Below are 25,371 nucleotides of genomic sequence, written 5' to 3' on the forward strand. Positions count from 1 at the left end.
AGGAGAACATGCAACTTGAGTGTCATGTAAAGTATGTACATTAACAAATCCTTATTGAGACGATCTGGATTGCCCAAAGGGGTCTTGGTATACATCAGGGTGCTGATTCATTAGAGTATAGCTTAGACCACACATGTCAAACTCAGGCCCGCGGGCCAAATTTGGCCCATGATATAATTATATTTGGCCCGCAAGATCATATCAAATATGTGTTAGAGCTGGCCCGCTGGCCGCCGTGCCAGTATAGCGCATGCACAGCTAATACTACAAATCCCAGAATGCTTTGCAAATGTGTTGGCGCCGGCCCGCTAATCGCCCTCACCTCCTCTTTACTTTCATTAGCATCTGCGACCTGTCGCCGAACTCACATGTAATAAACCCCTTACGAAAAATGGCCAAACGAAAGACAGAAAACAGGACCTTTCAAGACAGGTGGGAGGCAGACTCTGACCCCACAGTTTGATGAACTTGCATCTAAGAAGAGATGCCAAGTATCTGGTTTAGACCCAGGTGCATCAGAGTAAATCACAGTGTAGCAAGCTAAGCTTGGATTCATATTTTCTTTGGTTAACTTTGGACTGTTCATAATTGAAAGATTGGATTTTCATTGAAGCAAGTTGTTATTTTTTTTGACTTGTTGGCTTGTGAAAAAAAGTACATTTAAAAGGAGCTTAAAGGCTATAGAGAAATATTATTTATTGAATATTTTATTTCTCATTTGTTAATGCTTCTTCTGGAAAGAGTTTAACCAAAACTATTATTAAACATTTATTTTAATAAGAAAAAGTTTAACATTACATATGTTGAAAGAAGAGAAAACATGCAGATGTTGTTGAAATTTTTCAGTAAATATTTAGTTTGGCCCACGACTTAGTCCAACTTTTTAATTTTGGCCCTCTGTGAATTTGAGTTTGACACCCCTGGCTTAGACCTTACTAGGTTGTACAATCAATTCTTTCAGGCATTACTGATTTTTTTAAAAAAACAACTTAACCAGTCTGTGCACATCTTCAAAATTTTCACAGAGGAGCTCCAAACATCTCAGAATATGACTGTACAGGCTCTTCATTAAAAATGTCCCAATTTTTCCTCCAATGCTCTTCCCCATTGTCTCATAAATTTCCAAAGGATCGTAGAATTATTGTTAAAAATCTCAAAACTGCCATACTGTGGTTTGAATTTACTTCCTGGATTATACCTAGTGTCAGTATTTGCCATAATCTCCAAGCAGAATTCTTGGGAATAATTGGTCTACTACAATCTACAGTTATTAGTATTTCAATCTTTGGGAAATTTATTTTTCAAAGCTGAAGAGCAAACTAACTAAAAAAAAATGCAAATTATTGGAGCACCATTTTCTCTTTGAAGCCAATATATTTTGGAATTGCAGACTAATCTGCAATTTTATATCACTTGTGTTCTCTCCATGTCTGCCTTCTTTGTGTTCTCTCTGCACATGCAAAACAGAAGCTTAACCAGATGTTTTCCTTGGGAATGATTTCAATGCCGTTTGATGTTCTCACTGGGTTAAATGCACACAAGCCTGAGAAAATAACCAGAGAGACTTCAGATTCCTCATTTTCATGTTGCAATTAACATTTATTTGATGGCAGAATAGAATGAGCAATTTAAGGCTTCATGCTCCAAACAAATTAAATTCACCATTTAAAATTAACAAGAACTAGTTCTCCTGTACCTTAGTCTGCAATGTAACAAATTGCTTAATCAGCAATTTGTGAAGAGGGGATAAATGTCAGCCAGGACAAGAATAGGCCTGTCTTTATTTGGTTCAAGTAAACAGCTTTAACTATTAAACCTTTTCTCAATACAACACTAAACTGTCACCTCCCCCCACTCAGTCTCTCAAATTTGACCAACAGCCCTCTGATTCCAAACCATGAATGCTGTTATGTGGCCAAGGTTATTGTAAACATGCTTCACCCTGTGTTTGTTGATCCAAGTTGGCTTAGAGTCTCCTAACACCTCACTTAAAATTCCCTTTCTCCGATTTTAAAATCTGTTTTTGATCACCCTTTCACCTCGTATTTTTCTCAACTCTAGAAAGTCCACCATAAGCTCTACAGTTTTAAATAATCTACTTGTGTATCAACCCCATTTCTTCCCCACCCATCACCCACGTGTCGCATCCTTCATCACTGTTGATGCTGTCTCTTTCACTATCTAGCCTCATTATACCCTTGAATCTGAACATCAGACCTGGTTTAATTGATAATAAGTCACATAAAATTTTGTTGATGCCCCAGACCCCATGGCTTGCAGTTCATTAAAATTTCTGCACCTCTATCCTGTGGTCTTTGAAAATCACTTTTTGAGTAAGCTTTCAGTCACTCCCACTATTTTTCTTTGGTTCTCTTGTAAGTTTGATTTCTGTGAATGACATTGGAACCTAAAGATGCTACTTGATTGCAAGCTGTTGTTAACCCACCAAACAAGAAGTAGACTGTAATAGTGATGCTGAATATAACTAAGATGATGGTTCCAAGACCCACATCCTGAGGCTTGCAGCTGTTGGGGCAGGCACAAGGGTCATCGACATAAATCCATAACGCATTAGGATTTGCTGGATCTTGAGTGGGAATCACTGAGTATCTGGGGCTGCAGTTGTATTGAACTACTGTCTGCAGTGAACTGCTGAGTGATGCTGCAACATAAAGAAGACAAAATGTATGTACTGAAGGTGAGACAGGCAACAAAAATAACTTTCAGTTGTTGGTACCTATATCAGACAAGCCAAAGCACTTTTGGCATAATCATCAGATAATTGATAGAAACCCAAAGTTTTCCACTGCAGACTGATATAGTCTAAAATAGTGGAATGATACACTAAAATAGTGGAATGAAGTATTGATCAGAAATTGGAAGAAGGTCAAGGTAAATGTTTTATTTTCCCAGTGTGAAGGATAGAAGACACTAAAGTGGTCAGAATTAGGAATAAAATTTGCCCTGTCACTGAGTTTAGAGCTATAGTAAACTGAAGAAGATAGTAAAAAAAAATGCTGGAGATGCTCAAGCAGGTCAAACCATGTCCTTTATGTAGTAATGATATATAACCAACATTTCAGGCTTGAGCCCTTCATCAAAGTATGAAAAAATGTCGGCAAGCATCCAAACAAAAGAGTGGGGGGAGGTTGGCAAAGGCAGGAGATGATGGATGGAGAAAGGAGGGAGGGGACAGCAGCAATGAGGGGGAAGGAGGGATGATTTGAGTGGATGGAAGAACTGGAAAAAACAGGAAAAGGTGAGCAGGTTTAGTGGAAGGCAATAAAGTATATATTATTTGCCAAGTGGCTGGAGGGTGCCCAGACGGAAAATAAGGTGGTGTTCCTCCAATCTGCGGGTGGTCAGGGTGGGATAGTACACAAGGCCATGGACAGACATGTGAGCGCACAAGTGTGACTTGGAATCAAAGTGATTGGCCACTGGGAGGTTGCTGTGGTTGCAAAAGGAGAAGAGTTGTTGAGTGAAGTGATCTCCCAATCTACAACCAGTCTCTCCAATGCAGAGAATGCCACAAAGTGAGCTCCAGATGCAGTAAATAAGACCTCTGGGTATACCGTGAGGTGTTGCTTTGCTTGAAAGGCCTGTTTGGGGCCCCAGGCCATGGTGAAGGCTCCTGTGGGCACAGGGGAAGGTGCCAGTGGTGCGATCTGCGATTTTCCCTCATTCACTCATCCCTCCCCACCCATTGTACTCCCGGCACCCTTGAGGTTTGAGGGTGAATTCTACTTGAGGATTAGCTTTTTTGTCATTGCTAGGATAAGAGATGATGGTTAATGGAATATTTTATGAGGTTCCTCCTTGGCTGCACTTGCCATCCTTTCCTACCTCCTCAGCTCTTAATAAATATACTTTCCAAGAACACTAGCCCCTTTTAGTTCTCTTTATTGCATATTCCTTTAAATGTTGACTGCTGATCTTTGAACAGCAGGAGTTTCAGCTCTAGCCTTCAATTTCACATTTTGTTTTCAACTCTTAAGTTTTGACCCATAACTAAAACTCAAAAAGAAAAACTGAAGTCTTACCTAATGGTTAAATGATATGTCTTGTTTAAGTTTAGAAAAAATTAGATATGCCATTAAAGAGTCAAATATTAACTTTCAAAAGACGTGGGGCCCATTTATGGACAATTATCATAACCTAAATTAGGGTTGTTCTGAAGGCTTGGTGCTGTGCTGTTCATCTCAAGGTTGTTGTCACTTGATTCCTACTTGTTAGCTTTTAACTTTGCTTAGTGGTTAGGGTTTTGAATTATAAGGTCTTTTTCCTTTTTGAATTGTACAATATAGAACTGTACTGTTCAAATTTGCATAAAATAAACATCAATAAAAAATATTTTAAAAAGAAAAATCTTACCCGAGTAGGTGACTGTGAGTATTTTTGACTTGTTATCATAATTGAACTCATTCTCCTTGTGCCTCCCATAGTTGTGAAAATCCACGTTTCCTCTCCCGTCGGCTTGGTGCCTGATAATCACGCAGACAGCCACATCTGAACAGTCAGATGCAAATGTAAAAGGTTCACTAAATGGACGACAAGGACTAAATGAGTAGAGAATATTAAGATCAGAATCCCTGCCTGAATTGGTCTTAAGTGGCTTATCCCTTGCCAGAAATCCATTGTCATCTCCCATTGCTGCAAGATTAATCACTCCTGATCCATCCTTCATTATACATTTGCAAGGATTCAGCTTAATGCACTCTGATCTCTGGGAGAATGTGGAAGAAGGCCATAAGATTACTAGCAAGCACAACCATCTGCTCATACCAATCCCAGTATGCTGCATCCTGGAGAGGTGTGTAAATTGTTACAAGAGTGAGAAGCTTATTTGAAGTCTCCAACCAAAAGTAAACACTTTGCAGTCACTCATTGGTACTAAAATCTTAGTTGCTAAGTGAAATAATAGGGTTAGTACAACCCTCGACAACTGATTGGTATAAAATGCAGTCATCTAAATTGATCATGGTAAAATGCCTCCAATTTAAAATTCTTATCTTCAAATTCCACCTTTGCTCATTTTCTAAAACTTTATTCAGCTTTGTTTAACATCTGACATTAATGTACTCTTAATGGCTTAAGTTTTAATCGCTTCACCCTTTAATGGCTATGCTTTTTTGTTACAGTCTCCAAGCTCTGGAGTTTTCTCTCCTTGAAGAAATTAATTTTAACCTACTTCTTTGAAGTAGTCAACTATAACTGGTAAAATGAAATCACTATAAATGGAAACTGAGACTTAAAGGGTGTGTTCTTGCTTGTGTGTAGAAGAGGAGTATTTCATCATCCAAGTTGAAATTTGATGGAACCAAAAATTTTGTGAAAGTGGGAGGTTGGGGGAGGGGGGAGCTGGGGAGAGAGGAAAGAGGATTGAATGAATTAAAGGCAGCAGCAGCAATTCAGATCAACATGTGAAAAAACTGGGGTTGGCAAAAGCTAATAGGCTGGAGATTTTATTAAAGGTTTACTCTAAAGTGCAATGCAGAGAAAAAAGTACAATTAAAAATGGAATCTTAAAACCATATTATTAAATAAACTGAGTTATCGTTTTAAATATAATGGAACAGTTGAATAGTAACAGTTATAACAGGGCAAGTCATATATGAAATGGATGTAGCTTGAGGAAATAATCTGGAATCTGAGCACATGGGGCAGAAAGTTACTTGAACAGTCTTTTTGCTTCGAGAGGCAGTTGCATTTCTTTCAAATTGTAAGTTTAGACAAGGGACAGGAACAGGATGAAAACTTTGTGAAGCTCCGGATAAAACCATAGAACATTACAGCACAGAAACGGACCCTTTGGCCCATCTCATCTGTGCCAAACTATTATTCTGCCTAGTCCCACTGACCTGCACCCAGTCCATAGCCCTCCATACCTCTCCCATCTATGTACCTGTCCAAATTCTTCTTAAATGTTAAAATTGAGCCTGCATTTACCATCTCAGCTGGCAGCTCATTCCACACTCCCACCAGTCTCTGTGTAAAGTTCTCCCTTGTGTTTCCCCTAAACTTTTCCCCTTTCACCCTTAACCCATGTCCTTGGTTTGTATCTCACCTACCCTCAGTGAAAAAAGCCTACTTACACTTATCCTATCTAACCCCCTCATAATTTTAAATACTCTGTACCTCTATCAAAGTCCTAACTTGTTTAACCTTTCCCAGTTACTCAGTTTCAGAAGTCCTGGCAATATCTTAGTAAATCTTTGCACTTTTTCATACTTATTGATAGCTTTCCTGCACACAATACTACCAATTTGGCCTCATAAGAAATATAATATAAAAGTGTTGCGGGGTGGCAACCTTTTAATTTAGACATACAGCACAGAAACAGGCCACTTCAGCCCACAAGTATGTACTGGGTGTGGAGGTTAATTGGACTCGTGGGTTGAAATGGCCTGTTACTGTGCTGAATGTCTATCGAGCAGAAACTGGTGTTGGACCTGTGGTTTCAATCCCAACGTTGACAGTGATTGAGTGCAATAAGATATTAAAGGGCAATTTCTCTCACCAATATGAAGTTCCTGAATAATAACTCCCTTCCCACCAATTGACCCCCTTGGCACCTATCCTGACTGCAGGAAGTGCTACACGCACCCATACTTCCTCCAACCCCAAACATTCCTTCCAAGGGAAGCAACACCTCACCTGCCTCTCCCATTTCCTCTACATCAGAGAGACATCTCATAAACTGGGAGATCACTTCATTGAACACCTCAGCTCTGCGACAATAGCAGGGATCTCCCAGCTTCAATTCCCTGCCCCATTCCCTAGCTGACAATGGCCTGCCAGACTGAGCCCACCTGCAAATTGGAGGTACACCTCCTCAACTTGGGCATCCTCCACCTGAATGGCATTAACATCAACTTCTGCAGTTTGTATTACCGCTGCCCCAGTCCCATCCATCCCCATGACTTCTTTAGCTTGCCCTCTCTTTTCCTCGGTCTCCTTTCCCACCGTTCTGCATTCACAGCGCCAATCAGTTCTCACCTTTCCTCTCCATATCCAATGAACCTTTTGGTCCTTCTCCTGCTTTTTAATCACACCTTGAAGGCCCGAATCGTCGGCGACCTTCCGTGGGCGCCGCAGCGAGACCTGCTAAATTCCTCCATCGTCTGCAGCCTTTTGGGTTTCACTGCACTTTTGTCCCGTCTTGCAGTCCTCTCTGCCGTGCTCACACAACAATCTCTCTCTCTCTTGAAACTGAGGCAGCGGAGCCTCTCCTCCAGTCCTGCGGCCGGCCAGACCGGGGCACATTCTCAGCCCCGAAGGAGCCCTGCTCCTCCGAACGCGCATCTTGCACACACGGCCCAGGCGCTCGCGCACGGGGAACCAGCTCGCCTGAGGGGCACGATTCCGGCGGACCGGGCCGGATGTCGAGCTGACGTCACCGCCCTTTGGCCGTGACCCCGGAAGTTGATGGCGGCCAGCCCGGAGTGCGGACGATGGTGAGTGGCTCCGAGGTCGTCATGGAGAGTGCAGGAACGTGCGCCTTTCCAACAAGCCTTCCCTCGGGGTGGAGGGTGACCTGCTCGGTTAGGAGGAGACTGACGGGGCAGGAGGACGTGCCTGTGGGGATGGGTGGGAAGTGTCTTGAGCTTCGCTCCCACCTCATCTGAGGGCTCCGACCGTTCGAGTGGCCCGGGCCTAGCGTTTCTCTTCCCAAGAAGCTTTTTAGCGTTTCCTTGAATCTTTCTCACGATTAAATAGTGGTAATCTCGTTACCCAATGGAGCTTCTTACTAGCATACCTGCCCAAACCAGCGTTGAGAATATTAGTTGGTTCTTGTCTTTTGAGTGGATTTGGAAGATTTTATGATGAGACTTTTAATAGCTTTATGGTAATTTGAGCAACTTGCTAGTCCAAGTTTCAGAAGCAGGAATCCGAGTGGCCACGTGGATCCTGCGGTTTGTGCCAGGTTTGAGGTAACCAAATACTCGTTTCCTTCAGAAGTAAATCACAAAAATTTGTAGACACCGTGGTTGAAGTTTTTTTTAAAACAAAATGCTGGAGAAATGCTATTTGACCTGCTGAGCAGCATTTTATGTTTTTTACCCATTTCCTTCAATCCTCTTTCCCCTCACCTCCAAGTTTCCATCTGAGGCAGCAAAGAGGACTACTGCCTTACAGTCCCAGTAACCTGGGTTGGATCTTGATTTCCAGTGATGTCTGTACAAAGTTGTCATTTTTTTTCCCTATGACCAGCTTGGTTTCCTCGGGTGCTCCTTTTTCCACTCTAGTCCCAAATATGTTTTGTCAGTTAAATAATACTGTAAATGAACTGCAATAGGAGAACCATTAAGTAGTTTAAGACATTAGCATTTGGGTGGTATTGTGGTAGAGTATTAACCCTTTTTCCACTGGGCCACCGCTTTTCCAATAAGCATGCTCATCCCTGGGGATCAGAGAGTCTTCCTTCAAATGGAATAGATGGAAGTTGTCCTTTTTCCACTAGCTTAATCAGCACACTGGCATCAGGTGATGCCAGAGATATGAGTAGGGGTAGAGGCTGTCAATCCCCGGCGAGATTTGACTCCAGTGTGCTGATTTTTTTTCCACTGGACCATTAACCGATTAATTCCTGGGACAAGATGCCAGTGGAAAAGGAGCTATTGTTTTGCAACTCCAGCAATCACGGTTCAATCTGGCCATTTCATTTCTGGAGATTGCACGTTTTCCTGTAGCCAAGAGGCTTTTCCATTGATGTTCTAGTTTCTTCCCACATTCCAATGGATGCAAGTTGATAGGTAATGAGTTGCTGCAAGTTACCCTTAATGTGATTTGAAGAGAAGAATATTTTGGGAGCAATGAGGGATGGAATTGAGGAGAGAAGATACGGGACCCTTACGTGCTGCAGCTACACATCTATGTAAAAAAAACACTAGCAAACAAGTATAAATTAACATAATAGATTACATGAAAAAAAGTTAATGATGGAATGGGATTGCTCAACAAAATGGCATAGACTTGATAACAGAAATTGTTTCCTGTGTTATGTGGAAATATAGAAAGGCCATGGTGGCGCAACAAAGGAAAAGGACGTACTGATGAGATGAGGATTAAAATGACATTCTGTGACTGGTCTTTGGATGGTAACAGAATCAAACTGGGGTCATTGTTTAGGAGAAAAAAAAGTTATCCATTGAGGTTTTTTTTCCACAGAGGGTCATAAATCTTGAGCATTTTCTCAAAGGCCAAAAGAAGCAGGCTATGAATATTTTTAAGACCATATTCTTGAAAAACAAGGTTACCATGGGTAGGCAGGAATGTCATAAGGAGTAGATCAACCATGATATAAATGGCAGAGGAGACTCAAATGACTTTTTTTGGGGGTGAAATCCCACTTGTATCCATGATGCCTGCGATACGTTCTGTCACTTTGACAACAGTTTCTTGTGACAACTATCTTAACTTCATCATGGGTCGCAAATCCTCTCACACCTCCATCCAACGATGGAGTTAGTTGTCACTGAACCTGAACCATTCCTAAAACATGGGTACAACCAAGCTCCCCTCCAACATTATCCTTCCTCACCTGACTGAATTGTTTTACATTCAACAGTTTCTCCTGAGGTCCACTCATTTTTTAGAAATGAATAGTGTAGCTGGAGGAACTTTTGAATTCCTTGGACCATAGGACCATACAGCACAGAAACAGGCCCCTTTGGCCCTTCTAGTCTGTGCCGAACCATTTTTTTTGCCTAGTCCCACTGGCCTTCACCCATGCCATAGCCCTCCATACTTCTCCCATCCATGTACCTGTCCAAATTCTTCTTAAATGTTAAAATTGAGTCTGTATTCACCACTTCAGCTGGCAGCTCATTCCACACTCCCACCACTGTCTGGAAAGAAGTTCTCTCTAAACTTTTCCCCTTTCAATCTTAACCCATGTCCTCTGGTTTGTATCTTACATACCCTCAGTCTTAAAAGCCTATCTATCTATTCCCTTCTTAATTTTAAATTCTTCTATGCTCCAGGGAATAATGTCCTAAGCTGTTTAACCTTTCTTTATAAATCAGTTCCTGAATTCAAGGCAGTATCTAGTAAATCTCTGCACTCTTTCTATCTTATTGATATCTTTTCTGAGTTAGGTGACCAATACTGCACACAATACTCCAAATTTGGCCTCACCAATGTCTTAGACAACTTATAACATCCCAACTCCTATACTCAATACTTTGATTTTCATATGACAGAAGTTCTCTACAACTCTTTCATGGAATTGTGTACTGTATCTGTATTCCCAGATTCCTCTGTCTTACTGCACTCCTCAGTACCCTACCATTTACTGTGTATGTCCTTTCCTGGTTTGTCCTTCCAAAATGCAAGACCTCACACTTGTCTGCATTAAATTCCATTTGCCATTTTGCAGCCCATTTTTCTAACTGGTCCAAATCCTTCTGCAAACTTTGAAAACCTTCACTGTCCACAACACCTCCAATCTTAGTGTCATCTGCAAACTTGTTAATCCAATTTGCCATATTATCATCCAGATCATTGATATAGATGACAAACAACAAGGTTCCCATCACTGATCCCTGAGGCACCCCACTAGTCACATACGTACAGTCCTCAAAGGAATCATCCACCATTACTCTCCGGCTTCTCCCGTCCAGCCGTTGTTGAATCCATTTCACTTCTTCACCATGAATACCTAGTATCTGAATCTTCCTGACTAAGCTCTCATGTGGGACCTTGTCAAAGGCTTTACTTAAGTCCATATAGACAACATCCACAGCCTTTCCTTCGTCAACTTTCCTGGAATCTCTTCAAAAAACTATAAGACACATTAACTATTAAACACCCCCTACCACGCAAATGAACCATGTTGACTACCCCTAATCAGTTTCTGGCTATCCAAATAATTGTATATCCGATCTCTTTGAACACCTTCCAATAATTTACCTACTACTGACATCAGGCCATATTATCATCCAGATAATTATCATCCAGCCTATCATTTCCAGGGTTACTTTTGTAGCCTTTTTTAAACAACAGAACCACATGAGCTCCCCTCCAATTCTCCAGCACCTCACCTGTGGCCAAGGACATTTTAAATATTTCTGCCAGAGCCCCTGTAATTTCTATACTAGCCTCCCTCAGGGTCCAAGGGAATATCTTGTCAGACCCAGTGGATTTATCCACCCTTATTTGCAAGCACGTCTTTTTAATCTGTATAGGTTCCATGATCTCTTTGTTTGTTTTCCTTACTTCCCAGTCTCTGAACCTGTTTCCTGAGTGAATACTGCTTTAAAAAAAATTAACATCTCCTCCATCTGTTTTTGCTCCATGCAAAGCTGTCCACTTTGATCTTCAAGGACACATATTTTGTCCCTTACCATCCTTTTGCTCTTAATGTATCTGTAGAAACCCTTAGGATTTTCCTTCACATTGTCGGCCAAAGCAACCTCATGTCTTCTTTTCTCCTTCCTGATTTCTTTCTTGAGGTTTTTCTTGCATGTTTTATACTCCTCAAGTACCTCATTTGCTCCATGATGCCTATACCTGTTAGACACCTCTCTCTTCCAAACCAGATCCCCAATATCCTTTGAAACCAAGGTTGTCTGTGCCTGCTAACCTTGCCTTTAATCTTGACAGAAACATTCAATCTTTGTACTCTCAAAATTTCACCTTTGAAGGTCATTTACTTACCTCGCACATCCTTGCCTGAAAATAAACAACTTTTCCCAATTCACGCATTCTAGATCCTTTCTCATTTCCTCAAAATTGGCCTCTCTCCAATTTAGAATCTCAACCTGAGGCCCAGACCTACCCTCCATAATTAACTTGAAACTAATGGCATTATGATCACTGGACCAAAAATGTCCCCCTACTCATACATCTGTCACCTGTCCTGTCTCACTTCCTGAAAGGAGATCCAGTATTGCATTCTCTCTTGTTGGTACCTCTATATACACGTATATCCCCTTTTATAAAGTTAGTGTGTTCCTGAGAAACCATTTGTGAACAGAAAATTTGTAAAGTGAAGACCCATTGACAACTATTGGAGGTGATTTTTGTAAAAGCAAAAACCCATTGTAATTTCTTTGTAAAAGCGAACACGGGTTTTTTCGTATAAGCAAATTTTCATATTTTGAGTATTTGTAAAGAGGGTTTTACCTATATTGTTTTAGAAAATTTTCTTGTAAAATTTGGAAAAACTCCAAGCCATCCAGCCCTTTCACAGTATAGGAGTCCCAGTCAATATGTTGAAATTAAAATCTCCTACTATCACAACCTTGTGTTTCCTGCAGCCGTCTGCCTTCTCTAAAGATTTGCTCCTCCAATTCTTGTTTACTTTTGGGCGGTCTTTAATACAACCCCATGAGTGTAGTCATACCTTTCCCATTCCTCCACTCCACCCATATAGCCTCAGTAGGTGAGCCCTCTGGTCTGTTCTGCCTGAGCACAGATGTGAAATTTTTCCTGATAAGCAATACCGCTTCTCCCCCTTTCATTCCACACCCCCCACCCCCCCTCATCTATTGCATATAAACATTGAGCTGCCAGTCCTGCTCCTCCTCCAACCAATTTTCTCTGATGGTCACATTGTCATAATTCTACGTGCCAGTCGACCCTTCATCCATGGAACAGCTCTTACTCATGGTGGTTACAGCACAGAATCAGGATTTGTTGTCATGAGCAAGGCACGAAATTCGTTGTTTTGCACCAGCATCACAATGCAAACATTTATATAAATCACTTTGCCAAATAAATAAAAATAATGCAAGAAAAAGTAAGGTAACATCTATGCTTCGTTGTTCATTCAGGAATCTGATGGCAGATGGGAAGAAGTTGTCCTTGTGATGCTGAGTGCTCATCTTCAGGCTCCTATACCTTTTTCTTGATGGTGGCAGAATGAAGAGGGCATGGCCTGGCTGATGGGGGTCTTTGAGGATAGAGGCTGCTTTTTTAAGACACCGTCTCATGAGGATATCCTTGATGGAGTGAAGTCTGGTGCCCTAGATGTCACAGCCCGAGTCAACAACCCTCAGGAGTTTTTCTTCCTGACCATTGGCTCCTTCTTACCAGACAGTGATGTAACCAGCCAGAATGCTCTCCACAGTACACCTGTAGTTTTCGAGAGCCTTCAGTGACATACCGAATCTCCTCAAACACCTCACTAAGTATAGCTCTATAGCCCCTGAGGCTATGCCAATAATCAAGTGCACTAATCTGACATTAATCTCATTTTATTCTTCCAACATTCTCATCAACTCCCCACTACGGATTTTACCTGTTACCAAGCACAATTTGGTGGCCAAATAATCCCATCAACCCACATCTTTTTGGGGTTTGGAAGAAAACTGGAGGAAACCTGGTCACAGGGAAAACATACAAACTCCTCACAGAAAGTCTGACTTGCTGCACCAACATGCCATCCTTAAAATGTGAATATTAACCTGAGTTTACCTTATTTAATTTGGTGGCAAAGTTTCACATTTCTGTGATGTCTTCGAATATTTTACCATCTTAAAATAATGCAAACAAAGTTGTGGTATAAAGAACTTAAAGCTTTGAATGTACAGCAATATGGGTTTGACCATTACATAGTGCAGCAGAGATATGGAATTATGCTCTTCAATGTTTGCTAAATTTCAATCTTTCTTCTCAGGCTACAGGTATAGACCAATTGGTTGGGATGGGACTTGTGGGATTCAGCTTGATGCTTTTTACCTACTATACCATTTGGGTCATCGTATTGGTGAGTGCTGATTTTAAAAATGTAGTGGTGCTAATTTAAGTATTGTTGGCATAATGGCATAGTGCTCTATGTTACTGATTTAATAAACCCAGAGACAACCTTTTTGGGATATGGATGTTGTTAATTCACAGTTATCCACACCCATTTATTGCTCTTCTATACATGATTTAGAAACTACCCCACAAGGTAGTTAACATTTTGCCATGTTTTTGAGGCAGGAGTGACATGAATGGATAAGGGTGGATGGCAGGTTCTTTTCCTTATTAGTGTATTCTTTGACATGCGCATGAGTATTTTACTGACTGTCCTTTTTATTTCCAAACATTATCATCTAACTTTATTTATTTAGTTATGTCACAGAATTTGTTAAAGGCAAAAAGAAATTAACTTTTATCATCTGGCTACGTTTGATATTTTCTGGGCCTCCCAAAATGCTCCACTACTATTTTTCAAGCGATGAGATTATTGGAATCAAACGAAACAAGATTTCAGAAACTAATGAGAAATAGTTATTTTAATGTAATCTAAAAATAATATTAATCAAGACATGGAAGAGGTTTTTTGGTCTTTTTTTGGATGCACAAAGCATTTTCATTCAAACGCACTTATTCTTTAATTAAAAATTCATTTGAAACACTTTTGAAGATCGGAAGAAACATGAGAAATTGGAACACTTTCAAAGAGATGGCACGTTGGACCAATTTATTATCAATTTATGAATCTGAGCTTGATAGAAAAAAATTCCTACATTTGAAATGTGTATGTGTGTGACTATATTGTCATTTCAAATAAATCCAGATTATCTGGTCTTGTTCCTTCAGTAATCACATATCGTATTTTGATGCAAATTTTCTTAATGAGCATACACTCTGGGGAAAAAATCCCAATGTGTTTGGCTACTTTCTTAATAATTTTACATTAATATCCTAGGCCCAAGAGACAGTGGATTTGCATCTCACTCTGCTCTGGGGATGGGGGGATGGGAAAGGATTGCCCTGAATTCTTCAGTGATTTATTAGCATTGCCTGCTATTACTGTGGAAACCCACACAAGAGCTGCTGCACTTTGAGATGTATGCAGTCAAGTCAGTGCAGTCTCTTTTCTGCACAGTGTTTGCTATTTTTTGATTATATGGAGATCGTTTTGGTTTCACCGACTATGATCCTGAAAAATAATCAGCAGTAAATAATATCAGAATAATTTTAAGTTTGTTGTGCTTGTTTCTCTTTTCAATCATGGATGGTCTCCAAATGATTTTTTAAACTTACTGACCAAAATAATGCTTGTTTGCAGCCATTTGTGGATAGTAGACATGTCCTTCACAGCTATTTCTTACCACGGGAATATGCCGTGATTTTGCCTGCTGTTGCTGGTCTACTCCTGGTTTTATTAGTGGGTAAGTGTACTGATATTTCTCTCTGTCGGTGCCAAGTAATTATTTCAACATCATTTCTGTCAGTCTGTTATAGCTTTGACTCCTTTGGTTAGCTGAAAAGAATTACACTTCAAAGTATTTCAATGAGGTTTAATATCTTGTAACAACAAACGTATATGAAAGATACTATATAGAAGCAATCTATTCATTCAGTATTTCAAGGGAAAATTGGGCAACTTGCTGTTATTGGAAAAGATGGCACAAAAATTCCATGGAGAGCTAAAAACTGGTCAAAAGCATAGAGGGATCCAAAGGGTTAGACTTAACTGTAAAGATTGAATCAACTGATATACTTTTCAGAAATGAGAAAGTATATGAGTGGAAAGAAAAAAGGTTGAGAACCACTGATCCAGAGCAAATGTTCCCAATTATCAGGAAGACTAGACATGGTTGATAAATATGATGGTTACTAATAAATCAGTGATGAATTTAGGACAAATCTCTCTCACACGTCCATCCCCAGTGTTTAGATTTTGAAAATCACTGGTAAAATTAGTAATTCAGACAGAGCATGGATGTCTCTTAAGCAAAGATAGATGATTACATGAGAAAAAGGAATGCAATAATGTACTAACTGAGATGGAGGAATGTAAAATTAACTAACAGGATGGCCCCTCCAAATTGCTCTATCCCAGAGAGCTGTGGAAGAAGAGAATGATAGACATTTAAACTAACAGAGAGACCATTAATTTGAGGTCTCAAGTGGTCCGATTTTGCTTTCAACGCCTCTTTACTAGACTCTCCATACCCCTTGCCTCTCTGTTAGTTTAAATGTCTGTCATTCTCCATTTCTATAGCTCTCTAGGACAGAAGTTTCTAAAGATTCATGTTCCAAAGGAAAAAGAAATCCCCCTGTCTCTGTCTGACATAGACAATCTCTTATTCTGAAACAAATACACCCACCCTCCCACTCCCATCAAGTAAACATCCCCTCAGTATTTCATGTTTCAATAAAGTGACCTCTTATTCTTCCAGAGTTACACTTCTCCATATGCCAGTGAATAAAGGTCCAACCTGCTCAAACTTTCTTCATACATTAACTCTTTCATTGCAAGATTCAACCCAATGAAACTTGCATTACCTCCAGTACAAGCAGATCTCTCCTTAAACATGGAGAAGAGTACTGCAAGTACAATTTTACTAGCACCTTGGTAAAGCTGCATCAAAACATCCCACTTTTATCAGTAGAAACCAGTATTCTATAACTGTTCCTAAATACTTGTATACTGCATGATAAGATTTAGAACAAAAGTGGTAAATGCAAGTAACACTTAGCTGGCCAAGCAGTATCTATGGAAAGAGAAAAAGGGTCACTGTTTCAAGTCCAAGAACAGTTATCAGAACTGGAACAGAATATGCTAGAAATACCCAGCAGTCTAGACAGCATCTGCAGAGAGAGACCACATTTTATGAACTAGGACCATTCCCCCCCCACCCCTTTGTGCTGTTACATTCTTTAATCTCACATCATTTAAATAATAATTTGCCTCTTCATACTTCCTGCCATTCTTTTACAGTGTTCTAACTTCTAGCCCTCTCATTTAATTAACTTAATGCCATTTGCAAGCTCATGGCCTTGGCTTCACAATGTGCAAGCCCAGGAGTGTCCAAACCTTTTTGTTTGTGGACCACATACAGGAAATGAGCTGAACAATATTAAGTCTAGCAGTTTTCAACCAGTTACACTACAAGAAAAATTATGTTTGTAGACCAGAAAATCCCTGTGCCATTAACTAGATGACACTATTGAACAGTTTAACTGTTGACATTACAGTAGTTTATTGATGAGCTCACATATTACAGAGGGAATTTCTGTATCTGCTGCTCTTAAATTTTATTTAAATGAATACAATAAACATTGTTCAAATGGCAGCGCCACCTTGTGTTGAAACTAGGAAGTGCAGTGTACATGCAGTGCAATTTATTGTTAGAGACTGTGTTCTCATGAGCCACTTAAAAATGGGCAACAGGCTGCAGTTTGGTCACCTATGCAAGCCCATCTATTTTTGTATTATTAGAAAACTTGACAACTGTACATTTGGTCAGATCAGATGCTATTTATTGTCATATAATCAAAAAATGTAATATTACATGAAATTGCCTTTATTCTGCCATAAGTGCGGAATAAAATTCACCAGTAGTATTATCATTGCCCGACACCCCTTACAGTCAGAGAAAGAGAAGTAAAAGAGAGTCCCCCAGAGTCAATGAATGTCCGTGGATTCACTTCCAGCAATCCCGCGGCCTTTGCAGCTGCACAAGACTCCATTTCAGTTCAAAACATCAACGACTCGAGCCCAGATCCAAACCTCCAAGACGAAGAGAAAGCCTTCAGTGTCTGGGGCCCTTCAAGAGCCCTCCATGCCCTCCGCATCCTCTCAAATCCTGGTTCTGATATCTGGTTCTCATGAGCCAGTCTCCTGCAACTTGTGTGGTCTCCTCACCTATAAGCTGCCAACAGCTCATCCCCTGTGTGCTCTTCAGCCATAGAGCCCCTTGCTGGCCCGTCACCATCCTTCTCAACTTGGGGCATTCTCCCATTATTGGTGCCTTGCACCAGGCCACTGCTCCCTGGAGTCTGCAACACCTCAAAGCTGCTGCCGAACACAGCCACTGCCATCTTGTGCCCAGGCCCAGCTGTCACAGGATGTTAAATAAAATCCCATCAGCTCCCATTTAAAGCCTGTTGAGCAGTTGGCAGTCGAACTGGGTGGTAGGACCCCACTGGGGAGCACTGTGTCTCCAGTCCCTGTTTTCCCCGGTCCGGACCGAGTTCTTTCGTCCAAGTTATTAAAATAACCAATGAACAGTTAAGCCCCCAACACTGATCCCTTTGGTGAGCTCTCCACTGGCCATCGTGTCAGAGGTGCACCAAAGAAGAGGTACAAGGACTGCCTAAAGAAATCTCTTGGTGCCTGCCACATTGACCACCGCCAGTGGGCTGATATCGCCTCAAACCGTGCATCTTGGCGCCTCACAGTTCGGCGGGCAGCAACCTCCTTTGAAGAAGACCGCAGAGCCCACCTCACTGACAAAAGGCAAAGGAGGAAAAACCCAACCCCAACCAACAATTTTTCCGCTGCAACCGTGTCTGCCTGTCCCGCATTGGACTTGTCAGCCACAAACGAGCCTGCAGCTGACGTGGACATTTACCCCTCCATAAATCTTCGTCCGCGAAGCCAAGCCAAAGAAGAGATGAGTTGTTACTTGCTTTCCTGAAAATAACCTATTTATCCTGACTGTTTTCTGTTAGTTAGCTGCTCTCTGACCCCTGTTATGTGACCCATTCTTTTATGCCTTCTGGAAAAGGACTTAACTTTTCCCATGTTTCGTTCTTTATCTTTATATTTATGTTCTGGAACTATGAAGAATATAATAAATGCAAGGTTACATATGATACAATATAATTGGTTACACAGGCTATATATCACTCCTCAAAAATTAAAAGAATGTGATCTAACAATATCAGATAGGTGTTTTTGCTGTAAAAATGAAATAGGAACAACAATACATGCAATTTGGGCATGTACAAAAGTGAATACATTTTAGGAAGAACTAAATCAGATATTAAATCTTCTTTGGCTTGGCTTCGCGGACGAAGATTTATGGAGTGGGTAAATGTCCACGTCAGCTGCAGGATCGTTTGTGGCTGACAAGTCCGATGCGGGACAGGCAGACACGGTTGCAGGGGAAAATTTGTTGGTTGGGGTTGGGTTTTTCCTCCTTTGCCTTTTGTCAGTGAGGTGGGCTCTGCGGTCTTCTTCAAAGGAGGTTGCTGCCTGCCAAACTGTGAGGCGCCAAGATGCACGGTTTGAGGCGATATCGCCTCAGATATTAAATAAAATCACAAAAAACAACATACCCAAAAATCCAGAAATTTTTCTTTTAAATAACATAAGAAGTAAAGAATTAGGTCTTAAATTGGATAAAGCACAAAAAAAGATTCATTATGATAGCCTTAGCAGTAGCAAAAAAATGTATAAAGTCAACTTGGAAAATGGATGAGAGCCTGAAAATACAGCAATGGTACATGGAAATGAATAAATGTATTCCATTGGAAAAAATAACATATAATTTAAAAAATAAAGTTACATTGTTTGAAAAAAATCTGGGAACCATACATGGAACATAACAGAAAGAGCCGGCCTCGGACCACCACCACCTAAAATGATAAGAAGATAAACACGATTAGATTTAATGTATATAAGTAGATGATGCATCTTTCTTATTTGTTTTCCTTTTGTATAAAGATGTTTTTTTATTGTATTTTATATGTTCAATATTTACTGGTTTTGAAGGGACGGGAGGAGGGAGGGATGGGGGAAAAAGAGAAAATGTCACTGTGTATATTTAAAGAATGCATCTGTAAATATTTTGGTTGATATGGTGCATAGTGCGATAAATAAAGAATTACAAAAAAAAATAAATAAGGAAGGTGCAGGATAAATGCATACCCAAAAAAAAGCAAATATTCAAATGGAAAAATGTCACGACTGTGGTTAACAAAGGAAGTCAAAGCCAATGTAAAAGCAAAAGAAAGCGTACAAGAAAGTAAAAAATTAGTGGGAAGATGGAGGATTGGGACGTTTTTAAAAACTTGCAGAACAGGCCAAAGCCAACATGGTTTTCCTTAAGGGAAAATCTTGCTTGAAAAACCTATTGGAATTGAAGAATAATGAGGGAAAAGATGAAGTATGAAAGTAGGTTTGCAAATAATATCAAAGAGGATACACAAACTTTCTTCAAGTATATAAAGAATAAAAGAGAGATGAGAATAGATATAAGAGCACTGGAAATTGATAGTGGAGAAATAATAATGGAGGCACAGGAGATGGGAGAGGAACTAAATGAGTATTTTGCATCAGTCTTCACTGTGAAAAACAGGAGTAGTGTGCCAGATGTGAAAGGGTATGAGGGACAGAAGTAAATACAGTTACTATTTCAAGGGAGAAGGTGCTCAGAAATCTGAATGGTCTAAGGGTTAATAAGTCTCCCAGACCAGATGGATTGCAGCCTTGGGATCTGAAAGAAATATTGGTAGAGATTCTGGAGGCATTGGTAATGGTCTTTCAGGAATCGATAGATGCTAGTAAGGTCCCAGAGGACTGGAAAATCACAAATGTCACCCCACAAAAGTTTATAGACACTGTGATTGTAGTTAAAAAAGAACAAAAATGCTGGAGGAACTCAGCAGGTCTTGCAGCGTCCATAGGAGTTAAGATATATTATTGACATTTTGGGCCTGAGCCCTTTCTCGAGGTGTGAGCAAAAAGCAGGCAAGGGGGTCATAAAAAGGGAAGAATGGGAGGGGAAGGAGTACAGACCAACATACAAAAGGTATTAATTAGATATGGTAAGAGGACAGGAGAAGAAAGATGAGAATTGGTCAGGAGAGTGTGGGTAGTTTTTGGCTCTGAAGGGAAGGAAAAGGGAAGAGAGAGACAGGGCTAGGGGAAGGAGACAAGGAAATTATGGGGGATGGGGTTGTGGGAGAGGCCCTAACAGAAACTGGAAATGTTGATTTAATGCCATCCAGTTGGCATTAACTTGGAAGGACTGTTTGGGGCCCAAATGGTGGTGAGTGAGGAGGTATAGATGCAAATGGAACACCTCCTGCAGTTGCAGAGATAGATGCCAAGGGATGATTGGTGGGAAGCGAGGAGTTTACAAGGGAGGAAGGCAGAGAGAGGAGGAGAATGGATGTGTTTGGTGGTGGGAATACATAATAGATGGTGGAAATAGTGGAAATGATTTGTTGGATGCGGAGACAGGTGGGGGGGGGGGTTTACTCCACTATTCAAGAAGGGAGGGAGGCAGGCAGCAGAAAGGAAATTATAGACTGGTTGGTCTGACATCAATGGTTGGGAAGATGTTCGAGCTGCTTGTCAAGGATGAGGTTATGGAGTACTTGGAGGGACATGACAAGAGAGGCTAAAGCCAACATGGTTTCCTTAAGGGAAAATCTTACTTGACAAAACCTATTGGAATTGTTTGAAGAAGTGACAAGCAGGTTGAATAATGGAGATTATGTATTTGGATTTTTCAGAAGGCCTTTGGCAAGATGTCACATTGGAGGTTACTTAACAAGATAAAGAGCCTATGGTATAACAGGAAACATACTAGCGCGAGTAGAGCATTGGATGATTGGCAGGAAGAAGAGAGTTGGAATAAAGAATATTCTGGTTAGCTGTCAGTTTTATAGACCACTTCTTTTTATCTTGTATATTAATGATTTGGATAACGGAATGAATGGCTTTGTGGCCATCTTTGCAAGATGGAGGAGCATGTTGTGTTGAGGAAATAAAGAGACTGCAGAAGGACTTAAACAGATTAGAAGAATGAGCAGAGAAATGGCAAGTGAAATATGTCAAAGGGAATGAGATGCACCTTGGTTGCAAAAATAAATGGACAGACTACTTTTTTTAAATGGGAATCCTCGTGCAGGATAACCTGAAGGTAAACTTGCATGTTGAAACTGTGGTGAAGAAGGCAAATCCAATGCTGGCATTCATTTCAAGAGGAATAGAATATAAGACCAGGGATGTGATGTTGAGGCTTAATAAGGCACTGGTGAGACCTCACTTGGAGTATTGTAAGCAGTTTTGGGCTCCTCATTTAAGAAAGATGACGTTGGAGGTTTATAAAGATGATTCCAGGAATGAAAAGCTTTTCACATGAGGAGCATTAGACAGCTCTTGGCTGGTACTTGTTGGAATTTAGGAGAATGGGGGGGGGGGTCTCGTTACAACATTTCAAAATGTTGTAGGACATGGACAGAGTAGATGAGAAAGATTATTTCCCATTGTGGGAGAGTCTAGGATAAGAGGGCACAATTTCAGGATTGAAGGGTGTCCGCTTAGAACAGAGATGCATATGAATTTCTTTGTGGTTGTGGAGGCCAGATCATTGGGTATATTTTAGGCAGAGCTTGATAGGTTCTTGATTAGCCAGGGTATTAAAGGTTATGGGGAAATGGCCAGGCAGTGGGGATGTGGGAAAATGGATCAGGCCATGATTAAATGGTGAGGCAGAGTTGATGTGCTGAATAACCTATTTCTGCTCCTTTATTTTATGGTCTTAATATTGGATTCCAACATTTTCCTTGATGGATGTTATCTTAACAGGCCTATACTTTCCTGCTTTTTGCCTTGTCTTTCGGAACAAAGATGTTAGAGACCTCTCCAGATTCCAGGGGATTTGCTAAATTATGACCATTATCTCTGCAGTCACTTCCTTTAAGATCTCTCAGTTTAAACTATCAGGTCCAGTAGACATTGCTCATTTTACTAGGAAAAAAAACTACTAGGCTGAGCGATTATTTTAAGTTGCATCCTTGCTCTAGTTCCTTCATTAACTATTATTAATGGGATGTTTTTACTATCTTCTACAGAGAAGACTGATCCAAAATAACTATTTTGAATTTCTGCCCTTCATTTGACTTCCCCAGTCTACTTCAACCAAACTTACCTTGTGATATTTAAGATACTGGGTTCAGACTCTGGCTTCTCGCCCTCAAACTGAAATTGAACTTCTATCAAACTATGATCACTCTTTCCTGGGTGATCATTTTTCATGAGATCATCATTCAGTTACCTGCCTTCTACAATTTTGCATTTGAACTTTTTGACATCACACTTTGAAAGCATTTTCAAGCCCATGCTGTATTTAGATTCTTAAGGCCTCTGAGCCCCTTTTGTTTGTGTTGGCACTTATTGGTCTGAATGGCATGTTTCTGTGTGATAATGGTGGAAATGAGTTGACAGTGTCACTTTTTTTTCTCATTCCAGGAACATTTATTGCTGTAGTTATGTGGAAAAACAGAAAGCCTACAAAGAAAACAGATTAAACAGGACTCAAATAAGAAATGCAAGATTACTTCGTTGTCTATTTGTCCAGGTCAGGAAAGCATTAAACAGTGGATTAAAATACAAACCGCAGATTAACAGAATAAACTTCTGCTTTGTGGATAGTTGTGAGAGGCTGGCCCATGCTTTTTCCTTTTGCTCTATTAATACCTGATTCTAGTCTGCAGTGGTAATTCCTCAGTGCCATTTCTGGACGTTGTGTTCCCTGCGGTTAGCTGTTAAATGCTAATTTAATGAAATTTAAACTTTTTGTTTAGTCGAAGAAAAATATATGTAAGGAAAAATATAATTTTGTTTTCAAAATTTGAGTATAATTTAGACTTGTGCAAGTATCTATTGAAGGAGAATATAAAATACACTAAAAACGATATACTTTGGATAGGCTAACGAGAATTGTTCCTATTAAGGAAAAATCCAAGTATTGCAAGACTATAAAAGACATCGATTTAAGAGTTTTACTTCATGAGTTAAAGATGAGCTAATTGTCATTTTTTCTAATCTTAACCGTGACTGCAAAGCTAAGGCCTCAGCAGTTCACTGCAAACAAGTGTACAGTGAAAAAAAAACACTCCTTTGGAAAGGTAATTTTTGAGCATAATCTTACAGAAATATTTCAGGTGTTGAATCACAAGGAGGTCAATACAAAATGCATCCATCTGTAAGATACAAATTACTTAATCCCTAACATGACAATTTGAGATGTCAGATAAACAAAGGAAGACTGCTACATTTTCCTGGATGTTTCCAAAATTTATTTGGAGCATCCATTTCTTGGGAATAAAATAATTCCTTTTTATAAAGAATTTTGGAAATCCAGTAATGGTATTCCAATGAGTGATGCTCCATGGTTGAACATGCTGCTGAAGAAGGCTTGACAAGTCAATACAATGGATCATGAAAATGGACCAGTATTGCAAGGTAGTGGATGGGCTACTGGTCAAATGTACTGTTTTCTCCTAGGTGATGTTTCTCTCCCCTATTGTGAGTGAAATTCAATCAGAACCCAACAATCTTGGTGTTTTAAAAGTGGCTTGAATTGTGAGAGGATTATGTTGAAATTTTGTTTTGTTAATATCACATTTTGTGTCATAAATTGACATTGTTTACACGAATCCTGTTGCTAAATTTAAATTAATCTTTTTACATTGAAGGCTTAAATCTTATCTGTTGCTCATTTTATATTTTGTGATACATTTAAAAAGGACAATAAAATAATTTCAAAATGAAGGATAATGATGTTCAGTTTGTTGTAAAGCTTTTATTTTGATGTATCACTTAGTAAAGATTTCCTGAAATATCTGAATTATAAATAGAAAATATTCTGTTTGGAATCAACTTTATTCAAACAGCTGCTATGAGCAAAGCACGATCAAGTCACTCTGATGGCTGAACATTGCTCCCTTCTTCACCAAAGGTTTATGTGTTACTTAAACTTTAATCTTACATAGTTTCTACCTATCATTTTATTCTTAATTATTTTAATTTTTAAATTTATTTACCTTCAATTTTTTGCTGGTTGCTTGTGGCTGCCTTCAGGAAATCTTCCTGATTTTACCTATCTTGTCCAACACCTCCAGGTTCTTCCTAACCTCATCCTTGATAATCAACTCTAACATCCAACCACCGATGTTACGCTATCAGATTCATAATTTCCTTTCTGCTGCCTCCCTCCTTTTAAAAACGGGGAGTGACCTTCACAATTTTCCAATCTGCCAGAATCTATTGATTTTTTTGGAAGATCGTTACTAGTGCCTCCACAATCTCTATGGCAACTTCTTTCAGAACCTGAAGTTGCATTTTATCTGGTCCAAGAGACTCATCTACCCATAGACCTTTCAGCTTTCCAAGCACCTTTTCTGGTGATTGTGACTGCACTCATGTCTCTTCCCTGACACTTTGAAAGACAGTTTACTGTTAATTTCTTCCACATTGAAGACTGATACAAAATATTCATTCCGTTCCTCTTCCATCTCCTTATCTCCCATTATAATTTTGCCAGCGTCATTTTTAAATCAGTCCCATATTTAAACTTGCCTCTTACTTTTAATATACTATTACACTAGATGACGTGATTTGGTTAACTGACAATTTACAAACTATCTGCTGAAACAGGCTCAACATGAAATTACTTCCCAGGTCTGATTGAATCTCTTTAGGCAAACCAACAAAAGTGAAACATTTTATAAGAGTTCTTGACACAGTTTTACTTTTAATATTTCTAAGTGGTATTGCTTCTGGAAACCTGGAGGATGTACACATGACAGTTAACAAATACTGATTTCCAGCTTTTGTCTTAGGCAATGGCCCAACACAATCCACAATAACTGTAGAAAAGGGTTCGTCAAAAGTAGGAATGG

At 39.9% G+C, this 25,371-nt stretch overlaps 2 protein-coding genes across 6 annotated transcripts; one reads left to right on the top strand and one right to left on the bottom strand.

Moving 5' to 3' along the window:
* Nucleotides 1-761: 761 nt before the first annotated feature.
* LOC138754273 (uncharacterized) lies at nt 762-7,368 on the bottom strand. Of its 3 annotated transcripts, XM_069918273.1 has the most exons (4): nt 7,000-7,368; nt 4,375-4,509; nt 2,447-2,662; nt 766-1,543 (listed from the first exon to the last, which is right to left on the bottom strand). In XM_069918273.1, exons 1-4 carry the CDS (start codon nt 7,010-7,012, stop codon nt 1,410-1,412), a joined length of 498 nt encoding a protein of 165 aa, XP_069774374.1. In that variant the 5' UTR covers nt 7,013-7,368; the 3' UTR covers nt 766-1,409. The 3 variants fall into 3 exon arrangements, 2 of the variants coding, with proteins under 2 accessions (XP_069774365.1, XP_069774374.1); XM_069918264.1 differs by lacking the exon at nt 7,000-7,368 and having other exon boundaries at nt 762-1,543; nt 4,375-5,481; XR_011351625.1 differs by having other exon boundaries at nt 765-2,662; nt 4,375-4,541.
* A 9-nt stretch (nt 7,369-7,377) lies between these two features.
* On the top strand, nt 7,378-24,241 carry dpm2 (dolichyl-phosphate mannosyltransferase subunit 2, regulatory). Of its 3 annotated transcripts, none has more exons than XM_069918304.1 (4): nt 7,378-7,457; nt 13,625-13,714; nt 15,008-15,110; nt 22,937-24,241. In XM_069918304.1, exons 1-4 carry the CDS (start codon nt 7,455-7,457, stop codon nt 22,993-22,995), a joined length of 255 nt encoding a protein of 84 aa, XP_069774405.1. In that variant the 5' UTR covers nt 7,378-7,454; the 3' UTR covers nt 22,996-24,241. The 3 variants fall into 3 exon arrangements, with proteins under 3 accessions (XP_069774405.1, XP_069774394.1, XP_069774414.1); XM_069918293.1 differs by lacking the exon at nt 7,378-7,457 and adding an exon at nt 7,461-7,544; XM_069918313.1 differs by lacking the exon at nt 7,378-7,457 and adding an exon at nt 7,573-7,934.
* Nucleotides 24,242-25,371: the final 1,130 nt, after the last annotated feature.

This window comes from Narcine bancroftii, chromosome 1, assembly GCF_036971445.1.
Source record: "Narcine bancroftii isolate sNarBan1 chromosome 1, sNarBan1.hap1, whole genome shotgun sequence".
Classification (NCBI taxonomy): domain Eukaryota; kingdom Metazoa; phylum Chordata; class Chondrichthyes; order Torpediniformes; family Narcinidae; genus Narcine; species Narcine bancroftii.

Bases quoted from the DNA above. Each gene is read 5' to 3' on its own strand.
- LOC138754273 (XM_069918264.1), bottom strand. From the start codon at position 4,804: ATGCAGCATACTGGGATTGGTATGAGCAGATGGTTGTGCTTGCTAGTA. The intron at 2,663-4,374 runs GTAAGATTTTTC...TTTATGTTGCAG, and splicing joins ACTCACAGTCACCTACTCGG to CATCACTCAGCAGTTCACTG. The intron at 1,544-2,446 runs GTGGGTTAACAA...TTATTTTCTCAG, and splicing joins TACAGTCTACTTCTTGTTTG to GCTTGTGTGCATTTAACCCA.
- dpm2 (XM_069918293.1), top strand. From the start codon at position 7,479: ATGGAGAGTGCAGGAACGTGCGCCTTTCCAACAAGCCTTCCCTCGGGG. The intron at 7,545-13,624 runs GTTAGGAGGAGA...CTTTCTTCTCAG, and splicing joins GGTGGAGGGTGACCTGCTCG to GCTACAGGTATAGACCAATT. The intron at 13,715-15,007 runs GTGAGTGCTGAT...GCTTGTTTGCAG, and splicing joins CCATTTGGGTCATCGTATTG to CCATTTGTGGATAGTAGACA.